At 37.2% G+C, this 20,503-nt stretch overlaps 1 protein-coding gene across 1 annotated transcript in view; it reads left to right on the top strand.

The window, feature by feature from the left end:
- The first annotated feature begins 12,153 nt into the window (after positions 1-12,153).
- LOC123253299 (nucleophosmin-like) overlaps positions 12,154-20,503 on the top strand; it is a 9,517-nt gene continuing 1,167 nt past the window's right edge. The window contains exons 1-3 of the mRNA XM_044682484.1: positions 12,154-12,234; positions 13,454-13,637; positions 19,746-20,354. Coding sequence (XP_044538419.1) covers positions 12,227-12,234; positions 13,454-13,637; positions 19,746-20,354 — 801 coding nt within the window. The 5' untranslated portion in view covers positions 12,154-12,226. The remainder of the gene's footprint in view (positions 12,235-13,453; positions 13,638-19,745; positions 20,355-20,503) is intronic.

Consider the following 20,503-nt stretch of genomic DNA (forward strand, 5'->3'; position numbering starts at 1 on the left):
ACATAGCACCAGGTGGGATAAGGAGTTTTTCCAAAGTTGGCCCCTCCCCACAAAAAGCTATATTCACCCCCTTTAAAAGCTTGAAATGTGCGTGTGAGTGTGTTTATTTGGATTTGAGACCAGGAAAACGTCAATCAATTTAAACCTACGATTAGACGTTTTCTTATATATTATATTGGAAGGCTTGCACGTTGAAGAAATTCAGTTTCAGTGTATTATATTGATTGTCGTATATTTTCTAAGTTATGGTATATTGAGGATGTCTGCGATTGAATAAAATTAATGCTGCTTATTTGTTGTATTGGATGATTTAAAATGGATGATAGTCAAAATTTTTGCCCATCATGAGATGTTTTCATATGGGTAATCCCATCATGCTTTGTCTGCCATGTCTGTTTCCTTGGCTACCTAGGAATGATGTGTGCCTTAAAAAATAAAATGGCAGATTCTAACTAAAGGGGGGGGGATGATTCATACAGGGATGAGAAGATTTTTTTATTTATTCGTATATAATTAATAAGTGTTTTTGGTGTTCCATATACAGAGATAATGTTATACGTGCAGTTGTTCCCTTAATTTGAAATCTGTTATTACTGGTATGCTAATCCCTGTGCTAGAATTGAATTTCACCCTGGCAATAGGGTTTGTTGAGCTATTAAATATGTCTTTTCTCACCTAGAGTCCAGCAGCTGTGCTGGCAAAGATTAGAAATAAAGCTGTAGATGTTCAAAAATATTCTTTAATGTGTTCATCTAAGAGCTTGTGTGTGCGTTTTTATTTATTTTGAGAAATGGGGATGGTGTGCCACTCCCACCATATATACGTTTATATGTATAATATATATATATATATACACACACCATTCTTCAGTCTGCGTTATATGATTAATTATACAGTATTTATCTGGATAATGCAGGTGGGAACCATAGGCAGAATGGAAGGCAAAGAAGATGGAGTCTACCATAATCCGAAAGGGGGGGGGGAGAATCTGTTGCTTTGCTTTTCGGTACCTGGGGTTTGCTAGGCAGAAACTGGACTGCGGATTTTTTTCCCCATGATGCAGACATGATGGCAGTCATCTGCTTATTAATTTATCTCCTCTTCCTACCTCCATGCTTTATTTTATGGACATTTAAAAATCGTAGGAGTTTGAATTTCTCTTTGTTTCATTAAAATACTAATAAAAGCAGCAGCTGCCATTTGAAAAAATATTAATATCAAAATAATGACTAGCCTGGCAGATCGAGGATAAAAATCAGAAATAAAGAAAATAGGTCTGCCCTTGGCTACCTAATTAGTCTGGGGAAATAATGCCACTATTAACAATTTTAGCAATATCTTAGGATCATAGACTTCAAGCTGATGAGAGAGTCCTTAAATTGATCGTCTAGTTCAATCACCCTCTCAAAAAATCGCCCTCTCCATTTTACAGATGTGGAAACTGAGGCTCAGAACGTTTAAATTATTTCTCCCAATATCAGATTAATAGCAAGTGGCAGAGCTGGGATTTAAATTCAGCCCCCCTCCTTCAGTTTTTCTGCATTGGGCTGCCTCCTTGATTGTTTTTTATTCATATGGTAAATTATTGAGTGATTTTTAATTGGGGGGGGGGCTGCGTTAAAAGCCTTTGAATGAGGTAAACACTTATCTACCCCTTTCCTCGCCCTTCACCCCCACCCTAGTCCTCCCAAGCCTCATCCAAGTGTGGAGGGCAACCTGTGTGGTCTCCAAGGCAACGTCAGCCCAAGCTTCCATCAGGTTTTACGTAGCTGAAAAGATTTTCAGTTTTGCCTGGAGACAGGCGTATGGATCTAACACCTGAAGACCAGTTTAGGTAGGCTCCATTCGGTCACATGTTAAGGACAGGGAGAAAAAAAAATGCAGCCCCTTAACAGTCTAAATTCAGAGGGGCTGCAAGGCAAATAAATAAATTTGGGGGGGAGCAGCAGAGAAATGAGTGGGATAAGACGCAGGTGCCCTTTACTGGGATTTGAGGGAACATACACCTGTTAAGAATGCTAGTTTGAAGTCTTTGACCTTCTTTATTAAGAGACCACATTTCCTGGCCAGATCTAATTTTTCAGAGCAGCTCTTAAAAGACTCACATACCCATTAGAGGAAAGGGTGGCCCCAAGATGAGATATTGGGAACTATTTTGGCAATATATATTATTTGTGTGTGTGTGTGTGTGTGTGTACACACACACACACACACACACACACACACACACACACAATTCGGAGTAAATGACAGCAGAATAAGGCCATTTAAAAAGTCAACATTTATTAAGCACCCATTGTGTGCCAGGCACCATGCTAGGTACAGGGCATAGACAAAAGGACCCGCAAATAAACATCAAGCCCATAAAATAAAATTGAAAAGGCAGTGTGAGATCTTAGATGGAATTCAGGGCTTGTAATCCAGAAGATCTGGGTTTGAATCTCATTTCAGCTACTAGCTTAGCTGTGATCTGGGCAAATTACAACTTCTCAGGGACCCAGTAAATCTGTAAAATGAGAAGGTTGAATCATTGACCTCTTAAGAATCCTTCCAGCTCTCTATGAGGAGCCTATTGAAGAGGGAAAAATTGCTAACAACTTTAGGAATAAATCAAAAGGCATTTATTAAGTGCCTACTATTTACTATGCTTGAAAGAGAAAAACTAAAGGAAGACGGGGGAGGCTTCATGAGTTGGTAGTAAAAAAAAATAAAATACAAACACATAAATAGTATTTACTTGCAATATTTATTACAAAATAGTTATATGGATTTAACTAACATTTAAGATCATTTAGCTCAGTGGTTACTAAGAGCCTTAATGAAATTCTGGGCTGTCTTCAGATGACTTCAGATGGTTATCAAAATTAATTTCATGAGAATATTTTGTGCATTTTAATTCTTTCTAATGTAAAAGGGAAATCTAGCATAGAATGCCTTTTTCTCAATGAGGATCTCTTGAAATCAAAGAAATAAGGATGTGTCACAGTTTTAAAAGATTGAAAATCATCAGTAGGTATTGGTAATATAGACAAGCTGATTTGTATCAAAGATTGCCTCTTCATTCTGGGGCTACTCTTTGCTGCCATTTTTGTCTTTCTTTTGTGGGGCCTCTGTGTTAATCTTATTGCTATTTTTTGACCACAGCATTTAGATAACATGGTTATAAACAGTGGATTGGTGGGTAAGTGCGAACTGCTTAATTTCCTTGTTTCCTGTCAAATTTGCTCAGAAGATTATTTCACATTAGGCATGAGTTGAATGCATACATATATTTCCTGTGGACCATCTATTGAGTGGGTGAATCACAAATTTATTGAAAATGTATCATGAGGGGAGGGGAAAAGAATGTAAATCATGTAACCATGGGGAAATATTCTAAATTTAAAAAATTCTAAATTCTAAATTGAATAAATGAATTTTTAAAAATAATTAAAAAACAGTTTGAAGCTAAAAAAAATACGTTGATGCCATTTTATTGGAAAATAAGAGATATCTTCCATAACAAGCTAAAGTACATAACCCTGATGTTCAGGTTTATTAGCTTTGGCTGTGTTATGAATATAAAGTATTAATATTTTGCTTTTTATTGATAAATTTCCCTTTTATCTGAATTTGTTTAAGTGCCTGGGGATTTGTTGATTATTTGCCCAGGTAGGTTAGAATTTGACATTTTTAAGTTTGTATTGGCAAAGGTAACTGAAATAATTTCTCAAGTACCTGAGTGAGCCGTTGAAGGTAATAGGGAACTGTGTTGACCTGATTTCCAAATAAGGGACTTGGGAAGGGAGGGTGAAGTCTGGACAAAAACTCCAATCTCCATGATTTTTCACTCTCAAACAATATTTTGAAAGGATGAGCCATGACTGATTCTCGAGTTTCTTTTGTTTTTGTTTGGGGATTTTTTAAATTCTTGAAACACTCCCCCAAAAAACATTTGCATACACATATAACATATGAAACATAACATACTATTTGCTGCATTTTAAAAGTATATGATTAATTATGTACATTCAAAATTATCCTGCTGGTCTGGGCTTCCTTTTGTTCCCTTTTATCATTAAAGAAAAAAATTTTAAATGCCTTGTTTTTTGTGGCAGCACTGGTGACTACTTTTTCCCATGATTTCTCCCTACTTGCCTTAAAAAATTAGAAGGAAAAAAGAGGAGAAAAGCCCAGACACAAATTAGCACAGTCAAGCAAGATGAGTCCGCCATGGCTTTGCCTGAAAAGGTCTTGTCTCTGTACTTTGTGTACCTCTAGCTTCTTGATAATTCCTTTGAAGATACGGTTAGTTGGTTATTGAATTGATCAGCTCTTCTTTTCAGTGTTGCTGTCCTGGCTTAAATTGTTCTGGTTCTGCTCATTTTGTTCTGCATCAGTATTTCTTGTGAAATCGTCATTTTTGTCATTTCTTATGGTGTAATAATATTCTGCCACATTCCTATCTACAGTTTGTTTAGCTACTGGGCTAGAGTTAGGAAGACCCGAAGTCATATGTTATCCCTGTCAGATTTCTTTGGGTCCCGGAGACCCTTTCAGGGGCTCTGAGAGGTTAAATTATTTTCATAACACTAATATGTTATTATTCTACTAAAATGTATATATGAAACATTAATACTATAAATACTATGTAAAATGCTGCCTATTTAAATACCTCTCTCTTTTTCATTGACATATCTGTGAAGCTGGAATTTTTTCTTAAACTAAATCCAAAACTACATTTCATAATAGACTGAATAGCAGAAGTAGATAGGAGCATCTGGATGTTTTCTCTTAAGCCCGACATAAAAGATTTGAAGAAATACACAAAATAATACTGTTCTTTTCAATAAACTTTTTTTTGTTTTAGAAAAGTTATTTTCATTAGGAAGTGTTAATTTGTTAACACATTATAGATTTGTTATTTTTCTTAAATTAATATATCTGTGTTAATTTGTAATATAAATATAAATATACATGTAACCTATAGAAACAAAAGCTCTTTGGAGTCCTTAATAATTGAGATCTTGCAACTAAAAAATTTGAGAACTATTGGTCTAAAACAAGCTCAGCACCTCCCTTTAATTTTTCATTTGGCAAGAATTTTTATAAATCTGTCTCTCCCTGCCCTCCCCTCATTGTACAGTTTTTTAAAAAGAAAGTGGGAAAATAAAGCTCTTTAGAGTCTAGCAAAACAAATTTGCTGCATAATCTAACAAAACATATCTATTTGAAATATGTCTGCATTTTAAAGTTTATCACCTCTTGTTTTCATTTTAGGGTTCCATAGAAGTCCTTCAAAGTTGTTTTTCTTTATATTATTATTGTATAGATTGTTCTAGTTCTATTCACTTTGCTCAATATTTGGTTATCTTACCAGTTAACTCTGAATTGTACATTTCATCATGTCTTAGAGCAAAACAGTATTCAGTTATCACAATTTATTTAGCCTTTCCCCGAAGAGAGGACACTTCTCTCCCTAATCTTTTTTTTTTGCTCACCCCAGTTATTAGATTAGAAATAGCAAGTTCTAACCTCCTATAGACTTGTGAAGGAACACTCATCTGTCCTCTCCCCCATTAGCACTACACCATATTACAACTTTCAATTCAAATATTTACTTTTATGGGTTTCACTGCATTCTTGTATTTCAAAGATTCTACTCAGATTTGGTCTTATTAGGAATGAATGTTTTTAAGTTTTGTATTCCATCAAAGGTCATTTTTTTCCCCCTGTGAGATTATACTAACTTTGGAAGACAAGTTATTCTTGGCTGTAAGCCTATCTCATTTTTGGTTTTGTAACAGTGTATTGTAGGAGCTTTCTAGAAGAATCTGCCAGGTCGGCAGCTGCAGTTCTTGGTTCTTGAACTGCTTTCTGAATTTTGTAGTCTTTTGTGGGAACTCTGGGTTTTGACCTATATCCCTGGGATTTTCCCTTTTGGAGTTCTTTTCAGGAAATGATTATTGGGTTCTTTCCTCTGGTTCTAATAGAACTGAGGAGTTTTCCCTTATAATTTATTGAAAAATATGATTCATTTATTAATTTTAATTTGACTTTGGTATAACTGCCATATAATTATGACTATAAACATTATTAGAATTCATTTAAAAAGTTAAAATTTTAATAACTAATTTCCGTATAACTTTTCCAAAGTTATATGATCCATATTATCTCCCTCCCTTCTTTCTTCCCCCCCTCCTGGAGTTGACAAGCAATTTAATCTGGATTGTACATGTTTTATCACATAAAACATTTCCATATTACTCATTTTTGTAAGCAAATAACCTTATAAAATCCCAAATCATATACCAAAATAAACAAGTGATAAGTCATATGCCTTCATCTGCATTCCTACTCCAACAATTCTTTTTCTGAAGGCAGAGAGCATTCTTTTTCATAAGTCCCTCAGAATTGTCCTGGAACCTTGTATTGCTGTTAGTAGCAAAGTCTATCACAGTTGATCATTCCACAATATTGCAGTTACTGTTTATAGTGTTCTTCTGGTTCCGAGTATATCACTCTGCATGAATTCATGTAGGTCTTTCCAGCTTTCTAAAATCATCCTGTCCATCATTCCTTATAGCACAATAGTGTTCCATCACCATCATATACCACAATTTGTTCAGCCATTCCCCAGTTGAGGGACCTCCCTTTAGTTTCCAATTCTTTGCAACCACAAAAAGAGAAGCTATAAATTTTTTTTGTAGAAACAGTCCCTTTCCCCATTTAAAAAAAATGTCTTTGGGATACAGATCTAGTAGTGGTATTACTGGATCAAAAGCTATGTATACAAAATTCATTCCTGTCAAATATTGTTCAGTTACATTTTTATTACTTTGAAAGGCTTCCAATTCCACATGCTACTAAAATCAGCCATCATTTTTTTGTATTTAAAAAGAATGGGAGAGGTAGTGTCCAGGCTTTTTTTTATCACAGGTTTGGGGGGGAGCAAAGGATTCTTAAATTACCTCCTCTTGATCCAAGTTTTCCAAGTCAGTTTTTTTTATGTATCAGATCCTTTACATTTTCTTGGAGGTTTTTTCTATCTTGATTTCTTTCTCTTCTGAGCTACTTGGTGTATTTCTTTTCTCTAAAGTTTTGATTTCATTTTTTAAAAATATCTCTTCCTTTGTTTCTTCTAGGTATTCATGTAATCCTTGGCGACCATCTTTTTTTGGTTTCTGAATTGTGCTTTTGTATTAGGAAAAGGCCTGGCCTCCTTCTGCATTTTGCTTTTGGGTGGGGTGATCTTGATCTGGGTTCTTGTGCTGACCATCACCTCCCAGGGTTACACCCCCTGGGTCTTTGAGGTTCAGAGCACTTAATCTGAAGTGACTACTTACCTGTCTTCTAGGGATGGAAGACTAGAGATTGCTGTAGTGGCCCACTCACTGTCCTTTTCCTTGGAACCTCCTAATGGCTCTCTCTGATGCTTTCTCCGGTTGGGCTGGGGGCAGGGGGTGTGGGGTGTGGGGTGGTTGAGGTGGGGGACAGCTTCCTTTCCTATTCTGGAGACTGCTTAGCTTGGTTTTTTTTTAATAGTTGTAGGGTAGGAGAAATCAGGATTTCATGTGATTTCTTTTTTGATCATTATTGTCTGGTGCAAATTTCAGTATTTTGCTGGAGTAAATCAGAGTTCAGTGGTTTGGGCTCCCATTCAGGCAACCATCTTTGCCAGTTTGGGTGAACCCCCTTAACCATCTGCTGAAGATTGCTTCAGTAGACACTGATTGAATTGTTTGAGAAGCTCAGACATGTCCATAGAGAAAGTGGGATGTTGCCATTGCTTAATAATAGACCTTCAAAACTGGATGCCATCCCTGTGGTTTCCCTAACCAAAAAGCCCTCTTTGGGAAGTACCTTCTCCCTGACATGTTATCTCCTTCCATTAATTAGAATGGAAGCTCCTTGATGGCAGGGACTAGCTTGCTTTTTGTATTCTAAATACACCTGTGTCTGCAGCCCTTTCAAAGGTCCCTTACTGCCCAAGTTTTCTTTTACTTTGTGAATTCAGTGTGTTATACGGGTGGTTGAAGTACCTGCTTTCCATAAGATGTTCCTTGTTAAGAACTCGGGTTTACCAGTGGAATTGTGTGTCGGCTGTGGGGGGGGGGGGGTGTGGGGGAGAGGGAAAGAACATGAAATATGTAACTATGGGAAAATATTCAAAATAAAAATTAAAAAAAAAAAGAACTCAAGGGTTTAAACAAGCTGGTCTCTGACCTCTGCGGGCCTTCAGGCTAAAGTCAGTGCATAGGGGCTGCTCTGATGAGTGCCTGTGCAGCCTCATCCATTCCAGAGAGAAGTCAAACCAGAAGGAGAGGTACAGACTGAACACATTTCTGGCTAATTGTTTTAGAATCAAGTATTATTTACACATCTGATGGGGTCTTTTGATGTTGGCAGCTTATTATTATTGGTAAATGCTAATTATTTACATTAATTAATAATAATGCTATTTTATTTTATATAGCACCTTGCACTTCATGAGATATAATCATATCATTATCTCATTTGCTTTTTTCATAAACAAAATAAAGATCACAATCCCAAATAATATTATTAGGATTTATAAAATTACAAAGATAATTGGTAAAAATACTATTTTATCTTTTACCTTATAGTTAATGAAATACCTTCGAGACCATTATCTCATTTCATCCTCACATACTAGTTGTTAACAGAATTGTAAAGATAAAAATCTGTTAACAAAAACTTAATAGAAATAATATTAATAGCAATGCTCTTTTATTTTGTATAGCACCTTACAGTTAATAAAATGCATTCCTATTGTATACTCTTCACATGAACAAAAAGCGTAAAGATCACAATCCTAAATACTAGCAATAACATTTTTCAAATTACAGGGATAATTTAATAATAATACTGCTATAGTTTTTTATGGTTCATCTCATTTCCTCCTAACCATAACCCTATAAACTCATGTTAATGTTAACAGTTGTAAAGGTAAAAACATTAACAAAATTTAGATAGAAATAAAATGAATAAATAACAATCCTATTCTGTATAGCTCTTTGCAGTTAAGGAAGTGCATTCATACCAGTATTTCATGCTCTTAACATGAACAAAATGGTAATGCTCACAATCCTAAATGCTAATTATTAACATTAACACAATTACAAAGGTAATTTTAATAATAGCACTAATATTTTGTTTAGCACTTTGCAGTTAAGGAAATTCATTGCTGGCTATTATCTCATTTGCTCCTCACAACAATGCTTTAAAGTAATTGTTAATTTTAATAACATTGTAAGGCTCCATCCTAAATGCTAATTATTAACAAAATTCTAATGATAAGAAATGCTGACTATTTACTTAATAAATTAATAGCAACCCATTTTATTTTGTATGGCACTTTGAAGTTAATGAAATGAATTCCTAGCTGCCATCTTATTTGCTTCTCATAACATTAACCAAATGGTAAAGATCACAGTTCGAAATCCTGATTACTAACATTTACAAAATTATAAAAGGATAATATAAATATAAATTATTAGGAACAGCTCTATTATTTTGCAGCTAACAAAGTTGACTTGTGCCATTCTCTCATGTAATCTAATTGTAAAGATTACAATCAATCCTAAATACCAATTTATTAATATTCACAAAATCACAAAGATATTATTAAGACTTTCCTGGTAATGAAATTCATTTGTAGCCATTATCTCATTTGCTTTTCACAGCAATCCTGTAAACTAATTGTTAATGTAATTTGTTAATGTAAATTGTTAATGAACATTATAAAGTTCAATCTTGAATGCTAATTATTAACATTAAGAAAATTATAAAGACAACATTAATGAAATGATAATAATTTTATTTTGTATAGCATCTTGCAGTTAATCATTATCTGATTACTCTTTTCATGAACAAAAACAAAGATCAGAATCCCAAATGCTAGTTATGAATGTTTGCAAAATTTTAAAGATAATATTAATTGGCAACAATGCTCTTTTATTTTGCATAGTGCCCTGTAGTTAAGGAAATTCCTTTGTGGCCATTATCTCAATAACTCCTCACAATAATCCTATGAACTTAATTGTTATTGTTAACAACATTGTAAAGATCATGATCCTAAATGCCAGTTATTAGCATTAATACAATCATAAGGATAATAGTAGTAAAATGCATAGCAATGCTATTATTTTGTCTTGCATTTTATAGTCAGTGAAATGAATTCATATCATTCTCATGTGTTCTTCATATTAACAAAACTGAAGATCACAATCCTAAAGATTAATAATTAATATTAACAAAGATTCTGTGTATATTACTAATTGCCATTTGTGTTGTGTTTTATTTTTCTTACATATATTTATTTTATATATCATAAATTGTTGTTAATAAAACATATTAATAGCCACTGTGTCATTTGTTCCTCATAACATTAAACAAATGGTCAAGATCAGGAATTCGTATCATTATTTCGTGTGCTCTTCACGTGAACAAAACTGGAAAAACCGCAATCCTAAATACTAATTAACATGAATAAAATTCAAAGAATATTAGTAAATTAATGACTGCCATTTCATTTTAGATATTACTTTGCAGTTAATAAAACAAATTCATAGCCTCTCTCATAACTAATCAAATGATAAAGATTACAATCCTAAATGTCAATGACTAATATTCATAGTTACCAAGATAATCCTAATAATTAAACAGTACTATTATTTTGTCTAACACTTTGCTGTAAGTGAATTAATATTCTCTCATATGTTGATTACATTAGCAAAACTGCAAAGACCACAGTTCAGAAAACTGATTATTAACATTTCAACAAAATCACAAAGATATTAATAAGAAAGCACTTTTTATTTTGTTCGGCACTTTGCAGTTAATGTAATGCCATTTTCTCACTTTTTCCTCAAAGCAGTCCTATAAACTATTTGTTATTGTTATCACCGTTTAAAGCTCCCAATCCTAAATACTAATTACCAATAAAATTATGTGGATAATATTAATAAGCTGATACCAATGTTCTTTTGTTTTGTAGGGCACTTTGTGGTAGTTAATGAAATGCACTCATCTCATGGCTCCTTGAGACATTAACAAAATTATAAAGATCATAATCCCAAATAATTAGCATTTATAAAATTATGACATTGGTATTAATTCTACAGTTGAGTTGGAGGAGGGAGAGACTTAAGGCAGAAAGAGCAACCAGGAGTGCAATAATCCAGGTGAAGTGATAAGCGCCTCTCTCCAGCTGGTGGTGGCAGTGGTAAATGACCTTGGAGGTCCCTGCCAGCTCTAGGTTTATGAGTCTTGAGTTGCAAAAAGGCAGATTTAGGGTTGAATTGGGGAAACATTAATAGAGCTTTCCAAAAGTAGAAGGGGGTTATAATAGTTTCCCCTTCAGAAAAGGTCTTCCAACAAAGGCTAGATGATCATTACCTATTGTGAGTATGTAGAGTGGATTCTTGTTCAGCTTAGACAGGATAGTCTCTAGAAGATCTCTTCTGAGACAGTCTGTGATTTTGTTAGCTAATTTCCAGATATCGCCTCTGAACTCATGATTCCTTACTTCCCCAACCTTGTGCCTTCCAAGAAAAGCTCTATCCTTCCTGTTTCAGAGTGAAGGGGATCCTTTGGACCTGGTTGATTAATATTGGCAGAAGCAGTAAAGGACTAGGAACCCCAGACCAGGGACATGGGGAAAGCAAAGAATTTTTAAAGGGGGAAGAAAAAAATTTTTTAGCAAAACTGATGAATATGTTATGGGGGGCTGACATTGTAAGTAATGTTCTACACTCTTCACACCCTAATTCCATGAAGGGAGATATGAGAGGTGTATCTATTTTCTATTGCTTTGGGTTGGTGACTTTGCAAGGCCATTCTATCCAAATTGCAGGAGAGGAAGCATTTATGGGTGAAATGAATGTTTAGTAGATGCTTTAGTTTTGCATTTCAGGTGATTGGGCATAGATAGGCTCAGGCCCCCCACTGGGCTTTGTAGATATTTACCGGGAGATCGAGAAGTTAGGACTTTGGGAGACAGCAGCTTCTCATTACTCGTGCAGCTTGATGTTTAACTGTTAGCCTAGGACCTGATGTTCCTGGATGAGACCGAGGGTCAACAGCCACGTATGGTCCTCATGTTTTTATGAAACTTCTTTTTCAGATTGATGATGATGAACCAGGCTATGACCTGGACTTATTTTGCATCCCTAAGCACTACGCTCAAGATTTGGAGAAAGTATTCATTCCTCATGGACTTATCATGGACAGGTCAGTGAGATTTTATATTGGTCAGAATGTCAAATCTTGAAAATTGTAATTTATTTATTTTTTGCATTTCTTTTGAGATTTATTTTTAATAGCAAAACTAAAGGTGATTTTTTTTTAAAACCCTTACCTTCCGTCTTGGAGTGAATACTGTGTATTGGCCCCAAGGCAGAAGAGTGGTATGGTAAGGGTAGGCAATGGGGGTCAAGTGACTTGCCCAGGGTCACACAGCTGGGAAGTGTCTGAGGCCAGATTTGAACCTAGGACCTCCCATCTCTAGGCCTGGTTCTCAATCCACTGAGCTACCCAGCTGCCCCCTAAAGGTGATTTTAAAAAAATGTTGGCTACTAATGAATGTTAATGCTTTGGGAACTTTATTTTTGCAGCTAAAGGCATTTAGATAGGACTTGGGTTTTAAAGCTAGACCATCAGATCCAATCTCTCATTAGGAAACTGGCATGATGAATATAGAGTATCCAAGACCTGGGTTCAAAATCTGATACTTGTTAGCTCTGTGATAATGGCCAAAATGTTTTAAGGTCTCTAGTCTTCAGTCTTGTAATCTTTAAAATAAGAATATCTGACTAGATAGCCCCTGAAGTCCATTCCAGCTTTAACTCTATGGTGGTTTGGGGCCCAAAGAAGTTAAATGCCTGAAAGTTGAACCCAGGCTATCTAACTTTGGGTCCTATTCTCTTGCTACCTTTCTTAAAGTTCTTCATACTTCAAAATCTTCTTCACTTAAAAAAAACAGAAACACTACTCTCGTAAAACATAAAAGGCTGATGACACCACATACCCCTCCCCTCAGAAGATTAGGTGATGGGCTAAGAGCACAGAGTGTCCATATATTGTCACATGGGATCCCTGGGATAATGAGTTCCTTTGCTTAATTAGCATGGGAAATGACTGAAAAACAAACTCGCGGGGAAACAATTTTAAGATTAAAAAGGTGATTGATTAGTGATAATTTCTAGTGATGAATACTCGTGTCTGATGTACAACAAGTGGCACAGAAGAAACCAATATCTGGGTACCGTGACTGCCTCCTTGTGTGCTTGGCTTTCAAGTCAATTGTTTTTTGCCCTCATAAAATAAGAATTCTAGGGGGGCGGGGGGCGGGTTTTAGTACAGGTGAAGACTTAAGGGTCAGGAAGTTTTGGAGAAGGATATTCGATGTTAGGCACATTCTGTTGAATTCATGGGTTTTTTTCTCCATTAGGACTGAGCGTTTGGCACGAGATGTGATGAAGGAGATGGGAGGCCACCATATCGTTGCCCTCTGTGTCCTCAAGGGTGGCTATAAATTCTTTGCTGATTTACTGGATTATATCAAAGCATTGAACAGGAATAGTGATAAATCAATTCCTATGACAGTAGATTTTATCAGATTGAAGAGCTACTGCGTAAGTATATTCCAAGTTGAAGGTGATTGAAGAGCCTGTTAGGAATGTGTTTTTGATGTGAGAGTAGAGGTTTTCTGTCCATTTTCTGTAAAGCCATTGTTTCTCTTAACATACTATATAAAGCCCAAGCCATTGGTTCTCTAACATACTAAATTCTATGACCTTTAACTTCATTAAGTTTGCTTTCAAGACAAAAGTAAATCTGTGACTTTAAATAAGTAAGTTGTGACTTTAGCAATTCCTTTTATAAACTGCCCTTGGCACATGAAAGGATCCTGCACTTGAGGTAAGTTTTTGTCCTCAGAGGACAAGTTTGATTTTGAGTAAAAGCCAGGTTTGAATCAGGTAGGTCCCATCAGATATTTTTTGGTCAAAACCTGTTTCCCAAACAGCAAATGTTATGAGTCTGAGCAGTTGTTACACTGGAGAAACTAGTTGGGGTTTTTGCTTCCCAAAGATGTTCATCTCGATTGCTTCTGATTTTCTACAGAAGTAGTTGACTAATTAATTGGGATGAATTCTCCATAAACAGTGAGAGAACACTGTGTCCATTTGTGATTTGAATATATACACGTGGGGTTGGGGGAGTTGAGGGGAGTCTTGAGACTCTTGACATTTTCCACTGTAGAACTAAGCCCTTTTTTTCCCCAAGTCATGCTGGAAACACTCTTATTTTCATCCTAATTACTTTCTTCCTCCAAAAGTCTTTTTGTTTTGTCTCACTTCACTCAAAAGATCAGAGCAAATGTTATATTCACTATTTCTGTTCAATTCTCAGAATGGGTGGCACAGTCTTCGCAGAAACTCCTCACACATGTGGATTTTCTTTGAGTATAAACTGGGGTGTGGGAGTGGGCCTCATTCACACAATGGTTTGCTTGTTTGAAGGATCTAATCCTTGGGTACTTATCTCTGTTGGCCATAGGCCAAACCATTTAATGTGGATGTTGTCTTCCCCTCCACCATCTTAAAAGTTTTCTGTGAGCTCAAGCTCTGGCCAGACATTACTCCATCCCTAAAGCTTCTTGGTACATGCCAGATGTCTCACTTGGACATTTGTTTAACTGCACACAAAATTTGAGAATCTTTGTGCTAATAAGGGTCATTGATTTTTGTGTGTGTGTGTGTGAGCAAGCAAAATGACACTTGCCCCCATTCATTGGCCACAGCTGTTGATGGCAGGCCAACTGACCTAGAGACTGCAGCTGTTGCATGTTAAAACTTGTTGCAATACGTTTCCATTATGAACTGGTCCCTTCTTCCACTGGTCACCTGAGAACATTGGCGTTGGTTTTTTATGACCAAAACTCATGTGCCTAGGAAATTGGACAGAGAACTTTTCCTTCAATAGAGCAAAGATTGGGAAATGTCAGAAATGATCGTAATGAGTGAAATCCATTTATTTTGGACTAGGAAATGTTAAAAATTAAAGACTCTTCTCTAATGCTCTTAATAGCTGCATTTCAAGAAAGGGCATGGGCATACCTTAAGATTTAAATTTTTTTTAAGATTTTTATTCACATTAAAGTTACTCAGGTTATTTTTAGATTCTAAAGGATCATTAAGATGAACTTAATTGATGAAAAGCTTACAATTTTAAAATGTCTAGCTTTTTGTTATTTAAAAAGGAGCATATTTTTCTATTCTGGGTTTCCTGTAGAATTTTATCAGAAATTGGCACAATTATTCCCTACCTAAAATGCTCTTAGGAATTAAAAACAAGGGGAAAATCAAATTCTTAGAAATGTTCCTGTGCCAGTCAAAATTTTTGAAGACTTTAAGGATCTGTAATTTCATTAGAATGGATATCCTCTCCATTGATACAGCTCTCAACCCCTCTGTAACTTGGTTGGCAGAGAGTTGCTATAGCTAAAAATGTCATCCATTCTCCTTTTGTCCTCTCCAAATTTGGGTTGGTCTTCAGACAACAGACATCACAGGGCCTGTATTTGAAGCCTTTCCAGCTTGGTAGGACCTGTTGGAACATGTGCCTTAGAAAATCCAGGGTGCCCTCCACATCACATTGAGGCATTAGAGAAGGACTTCAGTGGAGGTCAAAGTCATTTTTTAAAAATGCTAATTAACTAATTTCTGTCTTGTGGCTATCCATGTGAATCCTCTAATTCACAATTTTAAAAAACCTGTTGAGAAACACTTGTGTTTCACAAAATAATTTGAAAAAATTGGGAGGAGGGCAGTGAATCATGGAAGAGTGTATTTTAAGTTTATACATGGAAAGTCAGTGGAAAGTTTTGAAGATTGGAAGCTTAACTTCATAAAGCCATGAAATGGAGATTAAAATTGTTTATGGGATCAGCTAATATTAATGGGAGGAGGATAAAGTGAATTCACATGCTGGTCTCTGGCCACTTGTTTTATAGTGATTTTTAAAACAGTGAATTGTAAGCTAGCTAATCCGTACTAATCATGAAACTTTCTATAAGCTATTGCATTTTCTAGGCATGCAAAGAAATAAAGAACACTGCTAATGCATTGTGCAAATGGAATTTCCCCTTAATTTGACTTCCTTTCACCTCTAGTAAATTTTCTATTAAAGTGTTTCATAAAGGCAGTAAAGTCTGAACAGTATAAAAGCTTGTCCCAGCTCTCTGCTCTTAAGTCATGACAGGTAAGGGTGGCAGGAATTTGCTGTTTTGTGCCACCATTAATAAGCAAAGGGAAAATTAAAGTGATTTGTTAATGTGCCTAAAATAGGATTAGTCTGACCATGAGTGATATTAAAGAAAGTGTTTTCTTAAGTCCCCTCCTTTACAAACAAAATGTTATTCCTTTCTGATATTGCTATTTTCTCCTGTCTCTCCCACCCTTCTGCCCCAATTTCTTCTTTCCCATTTAAAAAAAAATCTGTGAAGAGTTCAAAACCTCACACCACATGGGAAACTTAAGAGCTATGATCTGTTGACAAATGTTCATAATCTCCCTTGGGGCTCACTCCCTATTTCTTTCTTCATTCCAAATCAGTAGAGACTTCTGCTTGAAAACCAGCTATTCATTTTTGCCTCTTACAGCAGCATTCCTCATTCATTACAGCCAAGTCACAACCGTCAGTCTTCAGTGACACTCACTTGATATGGGTCATGAATAAGCACTTGGATAGATCTGTGATCTCCTTGATACTGGCATTCCTTCCTTCCAGCGATGCAGATCCACAACTCCAATCACGCCTTCTTATCCTATGCGACTCTTGTCCATGTCCTCCTGTAGATCCTCCACAGGGAGTGCACCCAACGTCCCAGGAGCCTTCCTCTAGATCTCTTGACAACGCACGGATTACCATTGGAGCATCTGTTGCCCCTTGCCCTCACTCCATGGCTGACCCACCTTCTTTTCTGCATCTCTCTGATGACACCCTTTATACCACTTCTCCACAGTTCTTTGCTGGTAATATATCACAGCTTCCTCTTCTCTTCTGGGTTCGAGATCGGCAGGATTTCATTCCTCTAGTAACATGTCCCCTCATTCCCTGGACAAAGATCACACATTAACAGCACCAAAGGCTGGTTTATCTTTAAAAAATGAAGAAATAAATAAATTTATGAACTTGATGGACATTGACAAAAATCAACATTTCCATAGACAAAGGAGGAGTACAGGGGAAACAAAGGATTGGATTTGAACCTGACCCTGTGTTTCACCTTAATCTTTAGCATAGCGCCCTCTGCCCCCTTCTCCACCACTTAGTCCTCATCTGCTGTCTAGTAGCAGGGGGGGAAACATTGGCCATTTGGTAGTTTTCTTTGTTCTGGGTTGCCATAGCCAAAGAATTCATCACCAAGTGGCTAACTTGCTGGTGATGAGCTTCTTCCTAATTAGTTAGGCTGATCCTTGGAAAGCAGATTTGGTCTGTTGCCAAGACCTATTCAGAGCCTTTACAGCAGAGTAGAGCCTGCCAGAGCCTGGGCTGCTACCACTTCTGTGCTACAGTGAAGCATTAGACAAGAACTATGCAGATGTGTATGTTTCAAAGTTTATTTTATACACACAGACACCAAGATTGAAAAGCTGCCCAAATTTGGTGGTTAATAAATATAGAGAGTTGGAAGGGACCTCGGAGGTCATCTATTCCAATTCCTGTCTGAGAAAGTGGTCATCGAGCTTCCACTTGAAGAACTCCAATGATGGATGGGTTGGGGACCCTACTACCTCCTAAGGCAGCCTATTCCATTTTGGAACTGCTCTGATTGCTAGGAAGTTTTTTCTTACTCGAGGCCAAATCTGCCTCTTGGAAACCTTTACCTGTTGCTACTAGTTCTGCCTTCTGGGGCCTACTAGTTCCAAGTTCTCTTCCCCAAAATAGGCTTTCAAACACTTCAAATCATCCCCCCCTCCAAGTCTTCTCTTCCCAGGCTAAACATCCCTAGGTCTTCCAGCTGATCTTTGTATCACATGACCTTCAGTTCCCTCAGCCTCCTGGTCACCCTATTCTGGAGACACTCCTGCTTGGCAGTGTCCTTCCTAAAAGGGGGCCATCCAGACGTTGAACACAGTGCTCCAGAAAGTAATCTGACCAGAGTAGGAAAATAGAGTTATAGTGTAAACGTGTTTTCTTCTAGTCCTTTTTGTTGTAGCTTTCAGCCTGACCTTTGTATGCATGTGTATGTAGTCAGTAACTCTGAGGTCAAATATGGGTATACATCTTGACATTAGAGTGCTTAACGCTCGTCTTCAATAAATACATAAAAAGCAGATATGATCATTTATGACTACACTAAAGGTCAGAGAGAAAAGATCCACTCAATTTAAATAATTAGGAATGGGCATCACTGTAATAGTAATCAGGAAAACTTTACTAGGAAAACCAACTCTCAAGGACCAGTGCCCACAAACATGGGGTGTGGCCCTTTCTCAGTGACTCGGATAGGTAGTCAAACTTCTAGGCAGGCCCATTCATTACTTTGGAGCCGTGGGTGGTAGTTTTTTAGTTTGTGGTCCACGGGACTCCATTTCCTCAGGAATTCAGTGATGATGCCAATAAAGAAAGTCTGGTTCATGGTGAATATGTTTTTAAGTTGTGCCTTCACCATTAAGCCCTGCCCCCAACCCAGGATTCTGGCATTTTCTCCCCAAAAAAGAGAATCAAAGGTATCAGAGACTAAAAAAATCTGAAGACTGTGCCCCAGAGTAGCAGTTAATGACAACATTTTCTCCTTCAGGCCATGAGGGTACTATGGTACTAAATGCCAGCACAGAGCCTGGCACATTGTAATTGCTTGCTAAATATTTGTGGACTAACTGATTAAATAATGATAACTTGTTATCCCATAAAACTACTAAGTCCCTTCTAGTTTTGAAACTCTTTGATTTGCCTTCTTAACATCCCTTTCCTAGGATTCAAATGGAGAAAGAGCATGGTTAGGAAGTGTGTGTGTCCATGTGCATGCATATACATATATGCACATATCTCCACATATATGTATGTGTGTCGTATGCATGTGCATCTGTGTTGTACATGTTTATGTGCTATACATGTATATGTGTATGCATGACTAGGAAAAACTTTTAGGTACACACTCCAGTCAAGTCTTGTTCTTATGCCTCATTCTAGCATGAAGTTGCCGGGGTCCTCCAAACCTTAGCAGAGTTTCTACCAAGCTGGAAAGGCTTCAAGTATAGGTCTGGTTGGTTATAGAGTATTTGTCTGTTTTAAAACCAGGCTAAGTGTGGAAAGGCTTCTACTACCAGGATGACCACATGGTGATGAATTTTTTGGTCACAGCAACTCCAAAGGACCTTCTGTGAAGTCGTAGAAGGGTGGTCATGGTCTATGTCAGTGGAAAGAGGTACCTGCACTGACAGAAATGTTCTCACGGATCCTTAAGGTGTATGGTCTAGACATTTGTGTGTGTGTGTGTATGTATGTATGTATGTACGTATGTACGTATGTATGTAATATACACATGCATAGAAGGAAGTCAAGGAGTATGAAAGGTAGAGAGCAAATGTTTGGATCTAGCTGGATTCAGGGGAAATGAATGTGTCCCAGAAAGTTAACAGGTAGACAGAAAATAGTTGGAAAGCACTGTCCTAATGGCCTGAAAGAATGTACTTTCCTGCTTTTTTTCTTCTGTGTGATTCCGTCCTGAGCAGAATCCCACGGAAGACAGAGCCGAGCAGCTCCCTGTTGCCCACCCATCCCCGATTGCCCGCTGTCTTTCGTACAACTGCCCTACCGAGAATACGGATATGGATGTGAACCACATCCGGGCGCAAAGCTTCCTCTTCGGGTGTGAGCTCAAGGCAGATAAAGATTTCCACTTCAAGGTGATAAATGAGCAGATCGAGCACCAGCTTTCACTGAGAACAGTGAGCTTGGGAGCCAGTGCCAAGGATGAATTGCATGTCGTTGAGGCTGAAGCCCTGAATTTTGAAGGCAGCCCAACTACAGTCACCCTGGCATCACTGAAATTGTCCGTGCAGCCCACAGTTTCACTTGGTGGCTTTGAGATTACCCCACCGGTAGTTCTGCGTCTGAAATGTGGTTCCGGGCCTGTGTACATTAGTGGCCAGCACCTAGTCGCATTAGAGGAAGATGTAGAAGAAAATAACGTGAAAGTTGTCAATCTGCCTGCCAAGCGAGCTGCTTCTCAAATCGATGACAAGATTCCCCCTAAAAAGGTAAAACTGTCTGAGGAAGAGGAAGAGGAAGAGGAGGAGGAGGAAGAAGAGGAAGAAGAGGAGGAAGAAGATGATGATGAGGCAGAGGATGAGGAGGAGATTGAAGAAGTGGATGAGGAAGAGGAGGAGGTGGAAGTGGAAGAGGAGGAGGAAGAAGAGGTAGAGGAGATAGAGGAAGAGGAAGAGGAGGAAGAAGAAGAAGAAGAGGGGGAAGAAGAAGAAGAAGAGGA

This window comes from Gracilinanus agilis, chromosome X (assembly GCF_016433145.1).
Source record: "Gracilinanus agilis isolate LMUSP501 chromosome X, AgileGrace, whole genome shotgun sequence".
Lineage (NCBI taxonomy): Eukaryota > Metazoa > Chordata > Mammalia > Didelphimorphia > Didelphidae > Gracilinanus > Gracilinanus agilis.